The 16,576-nt window shown below is 34.5% G+C and overlaps 1 protein-coding gene across 2 annotated transcripts in view; it reads right to left on the minus strand.

Annotated features, from left to right (window-relative positions):
• Positions 1-16,576, minus strand: part of GPS1 (geranyl diphosphate synthase 1) — a 185,285-nt gene that overhangs the window by 146,165 nt on the left and 22,544 nt on the right. For both annotated transcript variants that reach the window (XM_089818979.1, XM_089818980.1), the window contains exon 5: positions 11,936-12,007. In XM_089818979.1, the coding sequence (XP_089675105.1) occupies positions 11,936-12,007 (72 nt within the window). The remainder of the gene's footprint in view (positions 1-11,935; positions 12,008-16,576) is intronic.

Here is a 16,576-nt window from a genome sequence, read left to right on the forward strand (position 1 = left end):
ACGGAAGAAGGAAGAAGAGAAGAGCACAAGAGTTAACGAAGGATTAATGCAAGAAGAAAGGATTGTAAAGCAAATAAGGAAATAACTCTTTCAAAAGGCAGCAATGATAACTGTAATTTTTTCAAAGGGTTGTGATTATGAAGGGTTTTAACTCTTCAAAATGGTTGTAAGTATGAAGGGTAGTGACTCTTCAAAAGGGTGGTGTGACTCTTGGCAAGGGTCTTCATTATGAAGGGTAGTGACTTTCCGAAAGAGTTGTGATTCTTCGAAAGGATTGCAATTATGAAGGGCAGCGACTCTTCCAAAGGGTGGTAATAATGACTAGTTGTGACTCTTAGAAAGGGTCTTAATTATGAAGGGTAGTGAATTTTCAAAATTCTCGTAATTATGAAGAGTTATGAATTTGTGACTCTTAGAAAGGGTCTTAATTATGAAGGGTGGTGAATTGTCAAAATTCTCATAATTATAAAGAGTAATGAGTTTGTGACCCTTTGAAAGGGGGGTAATTATGAAAGGTCGTGACTTCTTGCCAAAAGGCACACATGATGAAGTAGTGTAAACCTCTCCCTCATATGGGAAGATATAAAAGAGACAAGGATACATTTGAAATAGGGATCCAACAAGGATAAAAGAAATAAAAAGGAAATAAGTGCTTGTTCTGTAATAAAAAATATAACAATAAGTACAAATCTGATTTAAATAAAAAGTGCAGATCTAATTGTGAAAGGTTTTGTAACACTTTCAGGGTGCTAATGATAAAAGGTTTCATCTCTTGCCAAAGTACACTTATGATGAATAGGTATGACTTTTCCCTCATGTTGAGAGATATAAAGTAAGAAGGTTCATTTTGACAAAGAGGACAGAAGGTATTAAATAATAAATGAAATACACCAAAGATTCAACTACCCAAATTATGATGTTGGAATACATGCATAATACTAGAATCTAGATTTGAATGATGGTCGTGCTTAATTTAACTTATATGCATATACATTCGTTACACATGAAAGACCTATTACAATAATAGATAAGTCGTCTATTATTAGTTAATGGTTATCTATTGTAAATATCTAATAAGCTTTAGTTTGCTTTCGTTTTTTGCTTTCTCTTGAATAGAATGTTTCTATTCTTTATGGTCATTTCCTAAGGAAGCATCGTCTCATTCTTTTGTATGAATTGACCTTTCAGTATCTGTTAATAACAAGCAAGTATTTACAAGACCACTATAAATAATGGCCTACTCCTAGGCCTTTGGCTAATGCCTTCATAACAATAGCAGGTTTGTGTAGGAAGAAGTGGAGGGTGAATCCGCACAAGGTGGGTGAATCCTGGAGATAGGATGCGGATTGGGTCCTAAATCCTTGAGGGAGACTACTTGTGGATTAGTTTCCAAGCATCTTGAAATGATTAAAAGCGGGATAATAATTGTATTATTAATCGACTCTTATATAGAGTTTACAAACACTAATAATAGTCTTTAAAAAAAAAAAAAAGTTGTCTAAATTAAGACATCTAAATAAACAACAAAATAAGCAAACTAAATTAGAAAGCCTAAATGACCATTAACTAGAACTAGCTAAATATAGCAAAAGACTAAAAATATTTCAACTATTCTAATACCCTTTCTTAATGATCATTCTATCAACTACACCAAGTTACCCCCTAAACTTGATAAACTTGTTTGGATTATGAGACCTGATGAGGATGTTTGTAGTGTTGTACGCAGTGTGGACATATTGCAAGATCATGGTTCCATCTTCCAAAAGTTGGCAAATGTAGTGACAATGAAGATCTGCATCCCTTGTCTATTTGTAAAAGACTAGATTCTCGGTTGTGACAACAAAGATCTACATGCTTTGTCTGTTTGTGGAAGACCAGATTCTTGGTTGTGACAATGAAGATCTACATGCTTTGTCTATTTGTGGAAGACAGGATTCTTGCCTAACTTCATAACTCCCTCATTATCACAAAAGAGGGGAGCAGGGCCTACTTGAGGCATATGCAAGTCAGCAAGCATCAGGTGAAGCCAAACTACCTCACAAGTTGCCTTAATTATTCCTCTTTATTCAACTTCATTAGATGAGAGTGATATTATCTATTGCTTCTTGTTGATCCATGTCATTGCACTTGTGCCCAAACTAAAAACATACCCAGAAGTGAATTCTAATCATCTATAAAACCTAGCCAAATCTAGGTCTACATAACCAATGAGCTAAGGATCTTGACTTCTGCTATACAAAATGCTAGAATCGGGAGTACACTTTGTTGAATATTGTAGCTGCAATAGAGATCTTTATCTCTATTTTTGCAACTGAGAGAATACCTCTAATATTGTGTAAACAACTGGAGAAGATATTTAATGATAATATTTGAGATAATGTCATATGAAAAAGACATGTAGTGTGACAAGTCATGCATTTCAAAACATGAAGAGTCTTGTATTTGGAAATTAAAGAGACATCGAGAGTAATATGAAGAGTCTCTCATTTTAATTTATATATGCGGTTGTTAGTGCGTATTCAAACATTTTGTATCAATAAAAGAATATTTTGTGGCTAGGTTTTCCCCGTCAAGCAAAAAAGTTTTCCTATTAGAATATTATAATGTTTCTTTAATGGTCATCTTAGTTAGCCTTTAGTTTATAAGGTAGTTTCTATTTTCATGTTTAGTTCACAATTGTTTCTTTTAAAAACATTGTCTTGGTAAATCAATATAAAGAGCTTTCATCTCCTTTGTTTAATACAACTACAACAACATCAATTTACCATAACATGGTATCGGAGCAAGTCGATGGGATTTAATAAAATTTGGCGGACTTTTTAATGAAAATTCAAGCCTCTTTTGATCTGGAATTTTTCTAGAAATTTGCTTTTCAATTTTATTTTTTTTAAATTGTTAGAGGTATTTCATCTAACTTTTGTGGTTCATCTTCAAGGACTTTTGTTGGAAATCGCAAGCTTGGTTAAGGATTTTGATCAAAATATTTTGTGGCTAGGTTTTTCCTGTCAAGCGGAAAGGTTTTCCTATTAGAATATTATAATGTTTCTTTAATGGTCATCTTAGTTAGTCTTTAGTTTATAAGGTAGTTTCTATTTTTGTGTTTAGTTCACAATTGTTTCTTTTAGAAACATTGTCTTGGTAAATCAATATAAGGAGCTTTCATCTCCTTTGTTTAATACAACTACAACAACATCAATTTACCATAATGTGGTATCAAAGCAAGTCGATGAGATTTAATAAAATTTGGTGGACTTTTTAATGAAAATTCGAGCCTCTTTTGATCTGGAATTTTTCTAGAAATTTGCTTTTTAATTTATTTTTTAAAAATTGTTAGAGGTATTTCATCTAACTTTTGTGGTTCATCTCCGAGGATTTCCGTTGGAAATCGCAAGTCTGGTTAAGGATTTTGATCCTATGATTTCTTGTAAAGCATTGTACTCAAACATTTTTTAACAATAAAAGAATATTTTGTGGCTAGGTTTTCCCCGTCAAGCAAAAAGGTTTTCCTATTAGAATATTATAATGTTTCTTTAATGGTCATCTTAATTAGTCTTTAGTTTATAATTTTGTTTCTATTTTCGTGTTTAGTTCACAATTGTTTCTTTTAGAAACATTGTCTTGGTAACTCAATATAAGGAGCTTTCATCTCCTTTGTTTGTTACAACTACAACAACATCAATTTACCATAACATGGTATCAGAGCAAGTCAATGGAATTTAATAAAATTTGGTGGACTTTTTAATGAAAATTCGAGCCTCTTTTGATCTGGAATTTTTCTAAAAATTTACTTTTCAGTTTTTTTTTTATAATTGTTAGAGGTATTTCATCTAACTTTTGTGGTTCATCTTCAAGGATTTTTGTTGGAAATTGCACGCTTGGTTAAGGATTTTGATCCCATGATTTCTTGGTTGCAGCAAAAGTCTACTTTTTTAGGGTTTCTAATTCTATAATGTGCAAAGTTGTGTTGGATTCCTTTATGGGTTTATAATTTTCTCCTCAAAATTTATCTAGTGGGTTTATAATTTTTCCTCCAAAATCGTGTTTGTTTTTTTTAAATTTTCTCCTAAAAGTCATGGCTTTTTGCAATTTATTTTGGGGCATCATGCTCATCTTGAAAATTTGGAGAGTTTGCCAATTTTTCCTCAAAATCGCGCTAGTTGTTCTCAATGTTTGTCTTTGACTCCAAGGAAGAGCAGCTTTGTTATCCAACATCACGTTGGATGTTTTTGTAATGATTTCTAGTCAGATTTTTGTTGATTCTGGGAGGGTTACTGGCAGACTTATCTGAGTGAAAGAGCCAGTGACAGGCTCTTGTATCTTGTTGCAAAACATTTTGAAGAAAGGGATACCCTTTTCTATTCATTTTTGGGCCGATTTTGGCTTCTTAGTCATTTAAATTTTGCAGATCTAGGGAGGGTCTCAGTAGCAAAACGTTTTGAAAAATTTGTGACCAAAAGACATCAATGTAGGGTATTAAAATATTATAATGTTTCTTTAATGGGCATCTTAGTTACTCTTTAGTTTATTTGATAGTTTCTATTTCGTCTTTAGCTCACAATTTTTTCTTTTAGAAACATTGTCTTTGTAAATTTACATAAGGAGCTTTCATCTCTTTCGTTTAATACAACTACTACAACATCAATTTAGCATAACATTTCTAAGGATAAATCTATTACAATAATAGATAGTTTCTATTATCTATGTTTAGTATTTAATGGTTATCTATTAAAATCTTCTATAAAAATTAGAATGTTTCTATTCTTTACGATTGTTTCTTAAGGAAGCATCGTCCAGTCTCTTGTATAAAATGATCTCTTGATCACTGTTAATAACAAGCAAATATTTTCCAATTACCTCATATCAAAGCCAATACTCTAAATGTTTTCGAAAATAATTATAAGTTCTTGGTCGAAATTATCTGCCTTCTATTTTTTAAATTATTTACATGCATATTTTCTTCCAACTCTCTCTATAATCCAACTAGTGTTTCCATTCTAAGAGATCTAAATCCACCGACAGTTCAGTTCTGCAACCCATTTCTATCCAGATCCATCTATTTTACTGCAGATTTCTGCCATTTTTTCTGGTTTTTTTGCAACAGGGCCTTTTTTGTTCAAAATCCTAATTTTTTGTACCAAATCAAAAAAAATTACAAATTCTTGATAAGTTTTTTGAAATCTTAACTGGGTTGTCTGTTTTTTCTAGGTGCCTCAATTTTTGAGCTAGCCAATCTAGGAACCGACAACATATTCTTTCTGGTTTTTTCGAGCTCTCTTTTGAGTCGCCCTTCAAATTTTTTGGGTGTCTACTTTTTGAGGGTTGCATGTACTTGCATGTTTGCTGTAAGTACTTGCATGTTGTTTGCATCTGTTGCTTTACCATGCAAAGTCTTGTCTTTTGCCTCCCTTAAAAATTCTAGTGGGTTTTCGTAGTTCTCAAAAAAAAGATGGATTTTCTTTTTTTTCCAAAAAAGATAATTTCTTATGGGTTTCTATAAATTTTCCCTTGAAAAGTTATGATTCTGTAATTCACAAAGTTGTGTAGGATTCCTCTGTTGGGTTTGTAATTTTTCCTCAAAATTCATTTGTTGGGTTTTACCATTTTTCCTAAAAAAACAAAGCTTTCTATTGTTAGGTTTTGATTATTTTTCACCTCTAAAATCATGTTGGGTTTTGATTGATTTTTCACCCCAAAAATCATGTTCAATTTTTTTATTTTCTCCTAAAAATCATAGCTTTTTGCAGTTTGTTTTGGAGCATTGTGCTCATCTACAAAGTTTTGGAGCATTATCCAAAGTACCATCAATAGTTTTCTCAGCAGACATCCTACTCTAGATTCATAAGGCTCCTTGAAGAAAAACATTCAATGCAACTATTGCCACAAGTTTGGGCACATGAAGGTTGAATGTCAAGAGCGCTTAGCTGCCCTATCTAAGTAATTTGGTTCGCAGCCCACAACGAACAGTACGGAGCCCCTTGATCAAAGAGAATCTGCCTTTTACGCTTTTTGACAGTTTCGTGCTCTAGATAGATTAAACATTAAGGGAGGGTATTACGATAATAGATAGTTTCTTGTATCTCTATTTAGTATCTATTGGTTATCTACTGTAATCTTCTGTAAATATTAGAATGTTTCTAATATTTAGTTTTCTGTTTCTAGAATAGAATGTTTTTATTCTTTACAATTGTTTCTTAAGGAAACATCGTTCAGTCTCTTGTATAAATTGATCTCTTGATCACTGTTAATAACAAGCAAATATTTTCCAATTACTTCGTAATAAAGTCGTCATGTCTTTTTGTGCCAATATTTCCACCTTTCATATTGTTGTTTAGCTATTTTTTGGGCTAAATATTGAAATGGTATCTAAGCAAGGTTTAGATAACAGCAATTAAGGAAGGTCTATTGTTTGCTAGAGTGTTGATGTTTATGGTCATATATTATGGTCTGATCATTCTACTTCTATCCTCTATATAAGAATCATTGTTCTTGTGACCTATTCATTTTATTGTCGGCCTAATTACATTTTGGTTATCTCTTCTCTTGGAATCAAATTTTTTAAATTGAAAACCAGTTACTTTTCCATCCTTTGTATTAGAGCTATGGAGCACATCTTGGGAAATACACGAGGAATTACAGCCAAGAAGATGGTATTGGAACATTTATGGCTGGTTGCATCAATTAGACATGCAAGTCCTCCTTGGATGGCAAGACAGATTGGAAACGATGTGCTAATAACCACGGAGATTAGGCCCAACGAAATTGGGGAAGTTACAAGAATTCCTAATGAGCATTTAAGTCGCAGGATTTTCGTGCCCAATGATATGATTAGGAAGAAGGACGAGGAGCTGTTTGAGATGAACCATGTGGAATATAGATTGTGATCACAACTCATTGCTAAAGAATAATAATGGACAGTAAAAATCTGCGAGGTGAAAGAAGGCTCAATGGCGTGTTTCTTGTCATTAAATCCCTCCGGATTCTTGTTGCTCATGGGGGAGCTTCTTAGATCATCCACTGTTGACTGTCCTCCTTGTTCTTATCCTCCTCCAGCTTCAGTCTCTCCTGATTTGCCTCAAATTCTTCTTCCTTTAGCAGCAGCAGTTTTTTTATTTCATGGTCTTATACATTTTCTACCCATCTTACTTTCATCTTCAACATCAACTTTATTTTCAATGATGGCATTGAGAAGATTGTCATGATGTCACTTCAGTTTTCATGATGGCATTGAGAAGATTGTTAACTGCTTATGTTACAGATTCAGTCAATATCTTTGTGGATATCATCAGTTCTTGTAACTGTCGTCTCTTGCCATTCTGTGGGAACCTCTTCATTGGTAATGACATCCATGAAGGTATGAAGTTTCATTCACGGGATTTCATTGTTCTTGTATGATCAGAGGTATGGGTGGTTGTGCAGAAAGCGTGTCGATTTAATTTTGGTTATGTGGCGATTTTTGCCTCTATTTATGTGTTGTAGTCTTATTTCATTCTTAGTATCATGTATTGAACAGTGGCATCTTCCTCTTCTGTATGATGAGAAATGGTCATCTTCAGTTCTAGGGCACAGAGAATATATGTCTGCAAGAGTATAAGTCAGTTTTGTTTTTATGTTTTGCTTCATATATCTAATATGTGAGCCTTCAGTTTTGCGTGATATATTTTTTCTTTGGAGCAGTGAGTTTCGGGTGCAGTTCAGCCATTTGCGTTTGTAATTTGTGTCACTTCTTTTCTCTTGTTTTGGTTTGCCTCCACCATCAGTATCCTACCGTGACCAGTCCATTTGTTTGTTGATTTAATTTTCCATTGCATGCATGCTTCATTTTTTTATTATCTCAGATATGTGTAACATTATCTTCTATGTTTAATCATCACAAGAAAACTGCAAATGGCATTTACTATGAATTATGTGCTATTGTGCCTCAAATACCTGGCTTAGCTACGTTTCTCAGAAGCTAAGATAATTACTCACAATTCTGAGTGCCACGAATATTTGCTTTAGTTACATTTTTTTCAGAAGCCAAGATTAATTGCTTATAATTATCCAAGCCTGTCATTTGCAATATTCATTGTGATAGGAAGGTTTTTGTGTGCAAATTGAGGTTTCGTTAATGTTGTCAAATCAGACTTGCACGTGTTGGATTTTCTTATAGCTTTGAATTGGACCATTTCTCACTCCTTGGATTACTCGAGTTTGGTATGGTTAAAAGTTATAACAGTTTAGGGAAGATAAATTTTATGGAATTGTAGGAGGTGTTTTAAAGGATTATGGATTGGCACCAGCAATTTGAAAACCTAGAGGTTGTGTAATGTAAACCTATTCATGCAAATCACCATTCAAAATAGCACTCTTGACATCCATCTGATGGATGAACCAACCAAATTGTGTTAAAAGGGCAAAGACGAATGGTACTCATTTTGGCAGTAAGAGTAAATGTCTCCCCGTAGTCAATGCCCTCCCTTTGTGAGAACCCTTTAGCAACCAATCGGTTCTTATACTTATCAAGTGTGTCATCAGCATTATACTTATCCTTATAGACCCATTTGTAGAATGGGTTTCTTCCTTGGTGGAAAGTCGGACAACCCAAGTGTTGTTCTTCATGAGACTTTGATGTTCAATTGTCATTGCTTGTTCCCACCCTGGTATATCCTTAGTCTTTAAATATGTCTAGAGCTCAAAACAGTTGTGAATATTGGCCATAAGAGCTAAAATTAACTGCAGCATGTTGCTTCCTTTTATGGCTGGAAGATCTAGCCTCAACTAACTCGTCATTATGAAGATCACCAATGGTCTTGGCCCACCACTTAGGCCGAAGAGTAGAAGGACCAACATTTATTGCAATAGGAACTATAGGACTTGGAATCACTAGATGTCGAGCCTAAATATCCTGCAAAGGAGCTCGTGGCACAATGCCAACTAGATCCCTTCCATCTAGAGAACCAAACAGAAGACGAACATCCACTGCTCTAGCCTTTGGAGGCTAATCCTCTAGAAACGGCTAAAATGGACCTCGGTCTTCCTCAAACACAACATCTTGACTAAATATGAGACAATTTGTATCAGCGTCAATCAATCGATAAGCCTTATGTGTATTATTGTATCTTGTGAACATCAATCTAAGTTTTGGAATCTCAATGCCTAAAGTTAATTCCCAAAGCATTTAATCTATGATTGATAATGCAATGAGCATAACAACTTCATGATAATGCTCATCAAACTTGTCCTAGTCTTTACCCACAACTATTGATAGGGTGTTAATCCCAAGAATGATCTCATCAAAGCACCTATGGCATTCTTTGTTTCTAGGTGTTATTTTTTTTGTTAGTGAACCTATAAAGACCTTCCAACATGATGTTGGTCAATGAAGTCATCCCTCCTGCAATCCAAAATCACAAAAACAAAGAAACTTATTGCTTTTGAAAGATGACCTCTAAATTTTCTAATAAAACAATTTAACCCTGACAACAAAGCACATCTGTGATTTTTATAAATAAATCATTAAAAATGAAAAAATTGGAAAATGCAAAAACTTGCCTGAAAAACTCAAGTGGCACCCAAAAACCCACAATCCTCAAGAAAATCATCAATAATGTCAAAATAAATGGAAAAATCACTACATGGAATTGTAACAATAAAAAAAACCTTAATTTTCAGAAACAAAAAAAAAAAAAACTTTACAACAAAGAAGCTTGCACACAAAACATCAATTGTGCAACCTCAAAAACACCAAAAAAATGGTGCAATCCTTTACAAAAAATGGTGATTTCCAAATAGAGAGAAACCCATTATTTTCAATTCAGTAAATAGGCCAATTCAACCAAAAGAAGAGCATGATTTTGATAGACAAAACGAACACAAATTTATAATAAAATCTCCTACCATTTTCTTGGCAATCATGTCAGGATTTTCTAACAGAAAAAAAAATCCAAAAATTTTATAGAGAAAAAACGCCAAAAATTGAAAAAAAATAAACACGAGAATTCATTTTTTTTAAATCACCAAAAACCCTTGTAAAAATTCGTAGAGCTCCCATTGGCATATCCTCTATCTCTAGCACATAACTCATCAATATCACAAATTGTGGAATTCATGCTCATTGATCTCAAGTATTTTCAAAACTTGAGCTCTAGTACCACATTATGGAAGTAACAACAAAGAGAAATGATTACCCAAGGTATTTGATGCAAAGGAGCCAAAGTCTACTTGAATATGTGTTTTAAAAGAACTATCTTATAAGGACAAGATCAACAGCTAAGAATGAAGATTACAACTAAAAGCCTAAAGAAAATTCCCAAAGTTATATCTTAACGCTTTATTGACCATTATAACTAAACATTACAAAAAGAGAAATAGCATCTGTAGTGGGGAGGTGCAAGCATAGGGACTTTTATTTCTATGAATTGTGTTGACCTTCTTGAGCTCACTTGGGTTAACTATAAAGGAAACCTAAACGTCTTTGAGGACCAATTTGTAGACCATCAGCTAGATTCATGCAAAAACCTTAACGTCTTTATGATCTGAATCTTTGCTTTTCTTTAACTATAAACTTCAAAAACAAACTGCTAACACAATATAGAGTCAAGAAAAGAAACATTCACTTATATTGAACTCCAAATTCCTTATAAACCATTCAACAGTGTTTACACAAATTCACCAAAACATGCAAATTCTGGAACTGGTTTGTTCATAGAAAACTGACATTAATTTCTTAACAGCAGCTCCAGCCTATAGATTTCACATAAACCAGTATAGAGTTTGGATTTCGACAGCAGAGGTGGTTCGTAGGGATTTTGTCTCTTCAACAAGACATGCTCAACAGTAACAATAATATTCAGCATAACAAAACTTAGCACAATCTTCTATATATACCCACTCGGGGCGGCTCATTAACATACAATGGAAGGCAAGTAAACAATCTGATTTTGCCCCTTTCTAGAAATCAGTAGAAGATACAAGACAAAACAAAACAAAATCTGATTTTCTGCAAGAAGACAAACTTGCACAATTGGCAGCCAGCGCTCTGTCCAGGCCAAATGGCCTCAATTTTACTGGTTCATTCACAATTCACAAGAGACTTGAACCAGGATCCAAACCTGGTATATATTGGACCTAAGAACTTCGACCATACAGTTTCCAAGAATTTGGGAGCATGGAACTGCTCCTCAACTGCATCATGAAACAATATTGGGTAATTGCAAGGAAGCTGTCCGTCTTTTCCTGCAATGGCAATAAACATAGAACAATAATTGACTATGCTGGTGTGTCTGCAAATTGTATGACATCGTCAGTTAATCTACAAGGCTGTGCTGCCAAATAGACCAGATTTTACAAAAATGATGACATCTAAAACGAAGTCCCTCATGCAACTTGTGCTTTCTTAAACTAAGTATTTTTTCCAGAGGTATCTAGTGTAAATGAGATTCCAAGGTACTGCTCTAGCAGACAAACTTAAAAAACCTCTGAAGGAAAGGACCATTAAGAAGTGAATATGTTTGTGATTTATCCATTTGGATTGGTATGCTTCTATAAATTCGTCATTCTTGTGCTTTTAGTCCCCACCCTTTGAAAAAGAAATAAATAATCAGGGGTTCGCTAGGTACTATACTTAATGGTCAGAAACCCATTATTAGGGCATTACAGATGTCTTTGCAACAAATCTGATCCCAAAAATGTCAAAACATCAGTTCATGAAATGTCCCCAAAACAGGAGGTACATCTGGACAATCCCACCTCTCCAGGCCAGAAAAAATCAAAGATAAGATTTCTATGTACAACTGTTTCCTATCTAGTATTCCAGACTAAAACTTGTAATTCTGTTGATAACTTCCAAGAATATGAATTCAAATCTTCACACTCCTATCTAATTTATTTAATAATACAAAAATAAGCAACACTTTATAGCAGGTAAAATGCAAATAAAAAGTTGCAAAGTTATTACCATGGGACGAAACCGTTTGCCCTCAACTCCCAGCTTGAAGAAGTACTCAGCAGCTGTTGCCAGCTTGGGAATCTACACATGATAATTAAATCCAAAAACCATCAATGGTGTTTAGAACAAAGAAGTAGGGTCCTGTACACAGAGACTTGCAAATCAGTTCACCACATTATATATTCAGAAATGATAAGAAGTCATTTGTAAAACTGATTATCATTAAACTGAACTTTTCTTGTAAAGCTTGTTAGTTGGTAGTTACTATGATGGAGTTCTCAATGTTATTATCGCATAAATTATGTCCAGCTAAAAGGATGAAGTATGGAGAAAACAGGTAACACTATCAATATCCAATTCAAGCACATATAAAAATGCAGAATGTTTCCTTCAAGTAAACAACAAAAGCTCCAACTCTTCAAAAGCATGTTACTGCCATGACACTTGCCATATCTGGCAATAAACATTCAAGCACTGAAAGAATAAGGATAGGCAATAAAGAGGTATGGTTTTAAGGTGACTCATACACCTGCAAGCAAATTCAACAGATTGGGTTAATTTAGAATTTGAATGATCTTGCCACTTCTACCACAACTGGCAGACTGATTTTAGGATTAGCAGTACTGTGCTTTAAAGTTTTAGTCTTCTTTATCACCTCATCAATCTCCTTATGATGCTAATCTGTCTCCAAGAAAAACTAGATGAGAACAAACTTGAACATGAATTTATGGCAATCTCAAACATAAGGAAACCACAATGGAATAAGTCTTGGAGTAGTGAATCTGTCCTATAGATAAAATGGAGTGTGCAAGGGGCTGATATTGATATTAGGATAAGCAGTACCATACTTTTTAAGTTCTAGCATTCTTTATCACCTCATCAATCTCCTTATGATGCTAATCTGTCTCCAAGAAAAACTTGATGAGAACAAAACTGAAACTGAGTTTATGGCAATCTCAAACATAAGGCAACCACTATGGAATAAGTCTTGGAGTTATGAATCTGTCTTGTTGATAAAATGAAGTGTGAGAGAGGCTTCAACCTGATAAAATCCTTTCATTATGGTAAAATTCTGGGGGCAACAGGCATCGGCTGCCATATTTGTCAAACTGATTACATCAAAGGTATATTAGGGTTACAAACCATCTATTGAGTGAAAGTCGATTCAAGTCTATGAAAATAAAGCACCAGAGCAACAGGTTGAAATAGCAAAGTTGACTGGAGAGAATGAGAACAAGATCATTGGCACTACTCAGAATAGAAACCATGATCTATTAATCAAGATGACTATTCCGATGTATCACTCAAAAGAGTTGTGATAGAGGGAAAGGAAAGGCCAGATCTAATGCAAATGGAAAAATAAAGAGTGATAGGGTTAATGAATATGCAAAAAAAGAGATCGAGTTGATGATTGAATGCCTACTTTTTTATGCCCGTGCTATTCCACTTCATTTGGCAAGGTTTCCTTATTTGAAAGCTATGCTGAAAGATGCGACAGCAATTGGACCCACTTATGCTCCCCCAAAAGAACATATATTGCATAACTCCCTCCTTGACAAACAACACCATTCCACAAAGTTTCCTAACAAAGGAATGTTTAATGTCCCCTATTAGGACTTTACTCTAATTTGCCCTAGAATTCGTAGTTAAGGTATTAAGTATATTTAGGAATGTAAATTGCCAACTTTATATCTTGATTTAGAGCTTGCAACCATGTTAGTTATCATTATAAGAGATGAAGGCACATATAACCAGCAAAGTTATAAAGAGAATTTTAATCATTATGACTTGCGTAATGTACATGCAGGATTCAAGAATGCTTTCCCTAACAACCTATCCTCATTATGAGTCCCTTGGAAACAACATATAAGACACCTCAAGCTTATTCATTTCCACCAAGCCCAAAAGCATGGAAGACACCCACAATTTGGCCTACTAGCTCCACTTGGGGTTTTCTCTACTTGAATTGAATTTCTGTGCCATGTATTCCATCCTATCCTTCATATAGTATGTTGTTTAAAGTATTAAAGAATCTTGCGTATGTACTCTATTATGCATAGGCATCATAATGGCAAGAATAACAGCATATATATATATATATATATAACATTCCTACTTCGTATCAAATGGAAGACAAATAACAAATCATCCAGATCAGCCTGCCATGTGTAATGCATCATACCAAATGCTTGAACAATATGTAGTTCTGCTGTCTAGATGCTATACTGAGTCTATTACTTGATCGATGCTCTAATACTCTGCTTTGATCTCTTTGTTTCATTGTATTCCAGTCCCCTCTCCCATAATGGTTCCCTCATATATAAATTTAACCATTTATGAAATACAGCATCCTTAGGGAACAGATGCCTTTCCATGAATGGACAAATCCTTTGAATCGCTACCTTCTTTAACATTAATCTTAATTTTTAATATTTAGATCTTTTTGTATTCACGCAATAATGCTAGGATACTAATAGTAATAACCTCTATTACATACTTTAATATAATCACTGCAATAGCCACTGATAATGATCACTACCTTGGTGTTCGCTGTTAATAATAATCTAGTCGGCATTCTGGTGTCAAATCCCTCCTCTAGAAAAATCATGAAATCTTGAGACGAGACAATTTTTCATATTGGATGGATATCCTCCTCACAGTCGATGCATGACTGGACACAGGGATGCAGGGGCAATTTTGAAGATGGGGGGACCAAGGACCTACATTTGGGGATGGCAAAGGGGCAGTGGAGGGCTAGTGGCAGAGCGGCAGTGGGGGGCACAACACTGATATACACAAATTGAGGTGAACTGAAATCGTCAACCCAAAATCTGCAATATAACATCTTTACCAATGTCCCATAAAAAGCAAACTACTTTTCACAAAGTTTTAAGTTGCAGTCACTATAGGGTGCCATATAGTTAGAGACCCAGCAGCACCCCTAGCAAGGTGGCAATGTTATGGGAGGGCATTTCTTCAAAGTCCCCACATCCCAAACCCTTGTTCTGAAGAGGTAGAGTTTTCGGGGAGGGCACGTCATTGTGGCGCATTGACAAACAATATTCAAAGGTGAACATGGTGATGGAGATGATAGAAATATGCATTAGTACTAGCTATTTCATTATCATGGAAGGGTGAGCTAATATATTATTACATACTCTAATGATTCGTACTTTCTCAGAGCTATTGATTATTATGGGAAATGAAAACATGTTGATTACCAATTTGTCATTTTGATGGCGACTATAGAGAAGGTTGGGTCTTCTACTGTTATGCATGTTGAGACGAATTCCACTCATGTTTGTATGTTAGCCGATTTGATGGTTGAGAGTGCTTAGTCATATTTTTTGGACTTCATATTTTGTGCATGCTTTGAATAGTGCTTTGAAAGACATAGGAAAAATAGATTGGGTGAAGATAGTAGTGACCAAAGCTAGAGACATACAAATGTTTGTATTTAACCATCACACTCCACTTGCACTATTCCAATCTTATTCAAGGAAAGAATTCCTCAAACCAATTGAGACTAGATATGTTAGCTATTTTATTTTGTTGGATAAGCTATTGAAGATGTAGAATGCTCTACATCCATGTTGGTTTGTGGAGAATGAAAAAAGCAGGCTCACCGAGACGTCCCCACACCAGGCACTTGCGTACCCAAGTACCCCCACCTCTGTTATTCCGCAACCATGCTACCAATGGAATGGGTACTTGATTTCTATTTGAATTTTGAATTTTGATTGTTATTACTGGGTATGTAATATGTTATGTAATATGTTACTATGTTATGTTCAATGATTCTAGTTCATGTTGCAATTTTGCTATGTTCAAGTATTTTAATTTGGTATGTTCTACTGAAACTTCATTTCATGAGAAGCATTTCAAGTTCTATATATATACTAAACAACACCCCTCCCTACCCCATCCTCCCCTTGTCATCATCCCCTAGCCGTCCCGAAAATGAGGTCCATTTTTCCCCCTTCTTGGAAACTCGTCCCAGTGTCCTGGCCTCTCAACATACCCCAATACTGGTGTAACATTGATTTGTACAATATTATTACATTTTATTAAAATGTTAATCTTCATTACATTAATTTTGCTTGCAAATATATTTGCTCTATCATATCACCCAAAGTCTATGAAATATCCCTTCCTGGATATTTTTCCAAAAACCCGTGATATTAAAGTGCAAAATTAAACCTAAACAAAAAACCAATATTCAATATAAATTCCAAAACTTTAATCAATTTCTAACTAGCAGATTTACATACAAGAAAACTCAAAAAAGCTTGTTTTATTCCTCCAATATTCAAAAAGTACATATATAAACCAGGAGTTAACTTGGATATCTGCCAAAGATGTTACTGTATTATATAACAGCAATACAATAACATGCAATAATCCAAATAACCCAATCTTATAAATAGAAATTACAGTCAGATTGGCAAATGTAGATAAAACCTATAAGAAGGCTAGGTTTGCGTCCAACCTTCAAAAGCTTCTTCAAGGGTTTGCGTCCTCGAAGAGATAACTAGCAACTGTTTCCAGCTCCCAGATTAATATTTGTTTTAAATATTATATCTTCATGACATCCCATGTGGAGTCTGTTGTACCTTTATCACTTTTCCCAATGTGATGTACGCTCTTTTA

The sequence above is a fragment of the Cupressus sempervirens genome, chromosome 3, assembly GCF_028749045.1.
Source record: "Cupressus sempervirens isolate cs-2001-9-10 chromosome 3, ASM2874904v1, whole genome shotgun sequence".
NCBI lineage: Eukaryota > Viridiplantae > Streptophyta > Pinopsida > Cupressales > Cupressaceae > Cupressus > Cupressus sempervirens.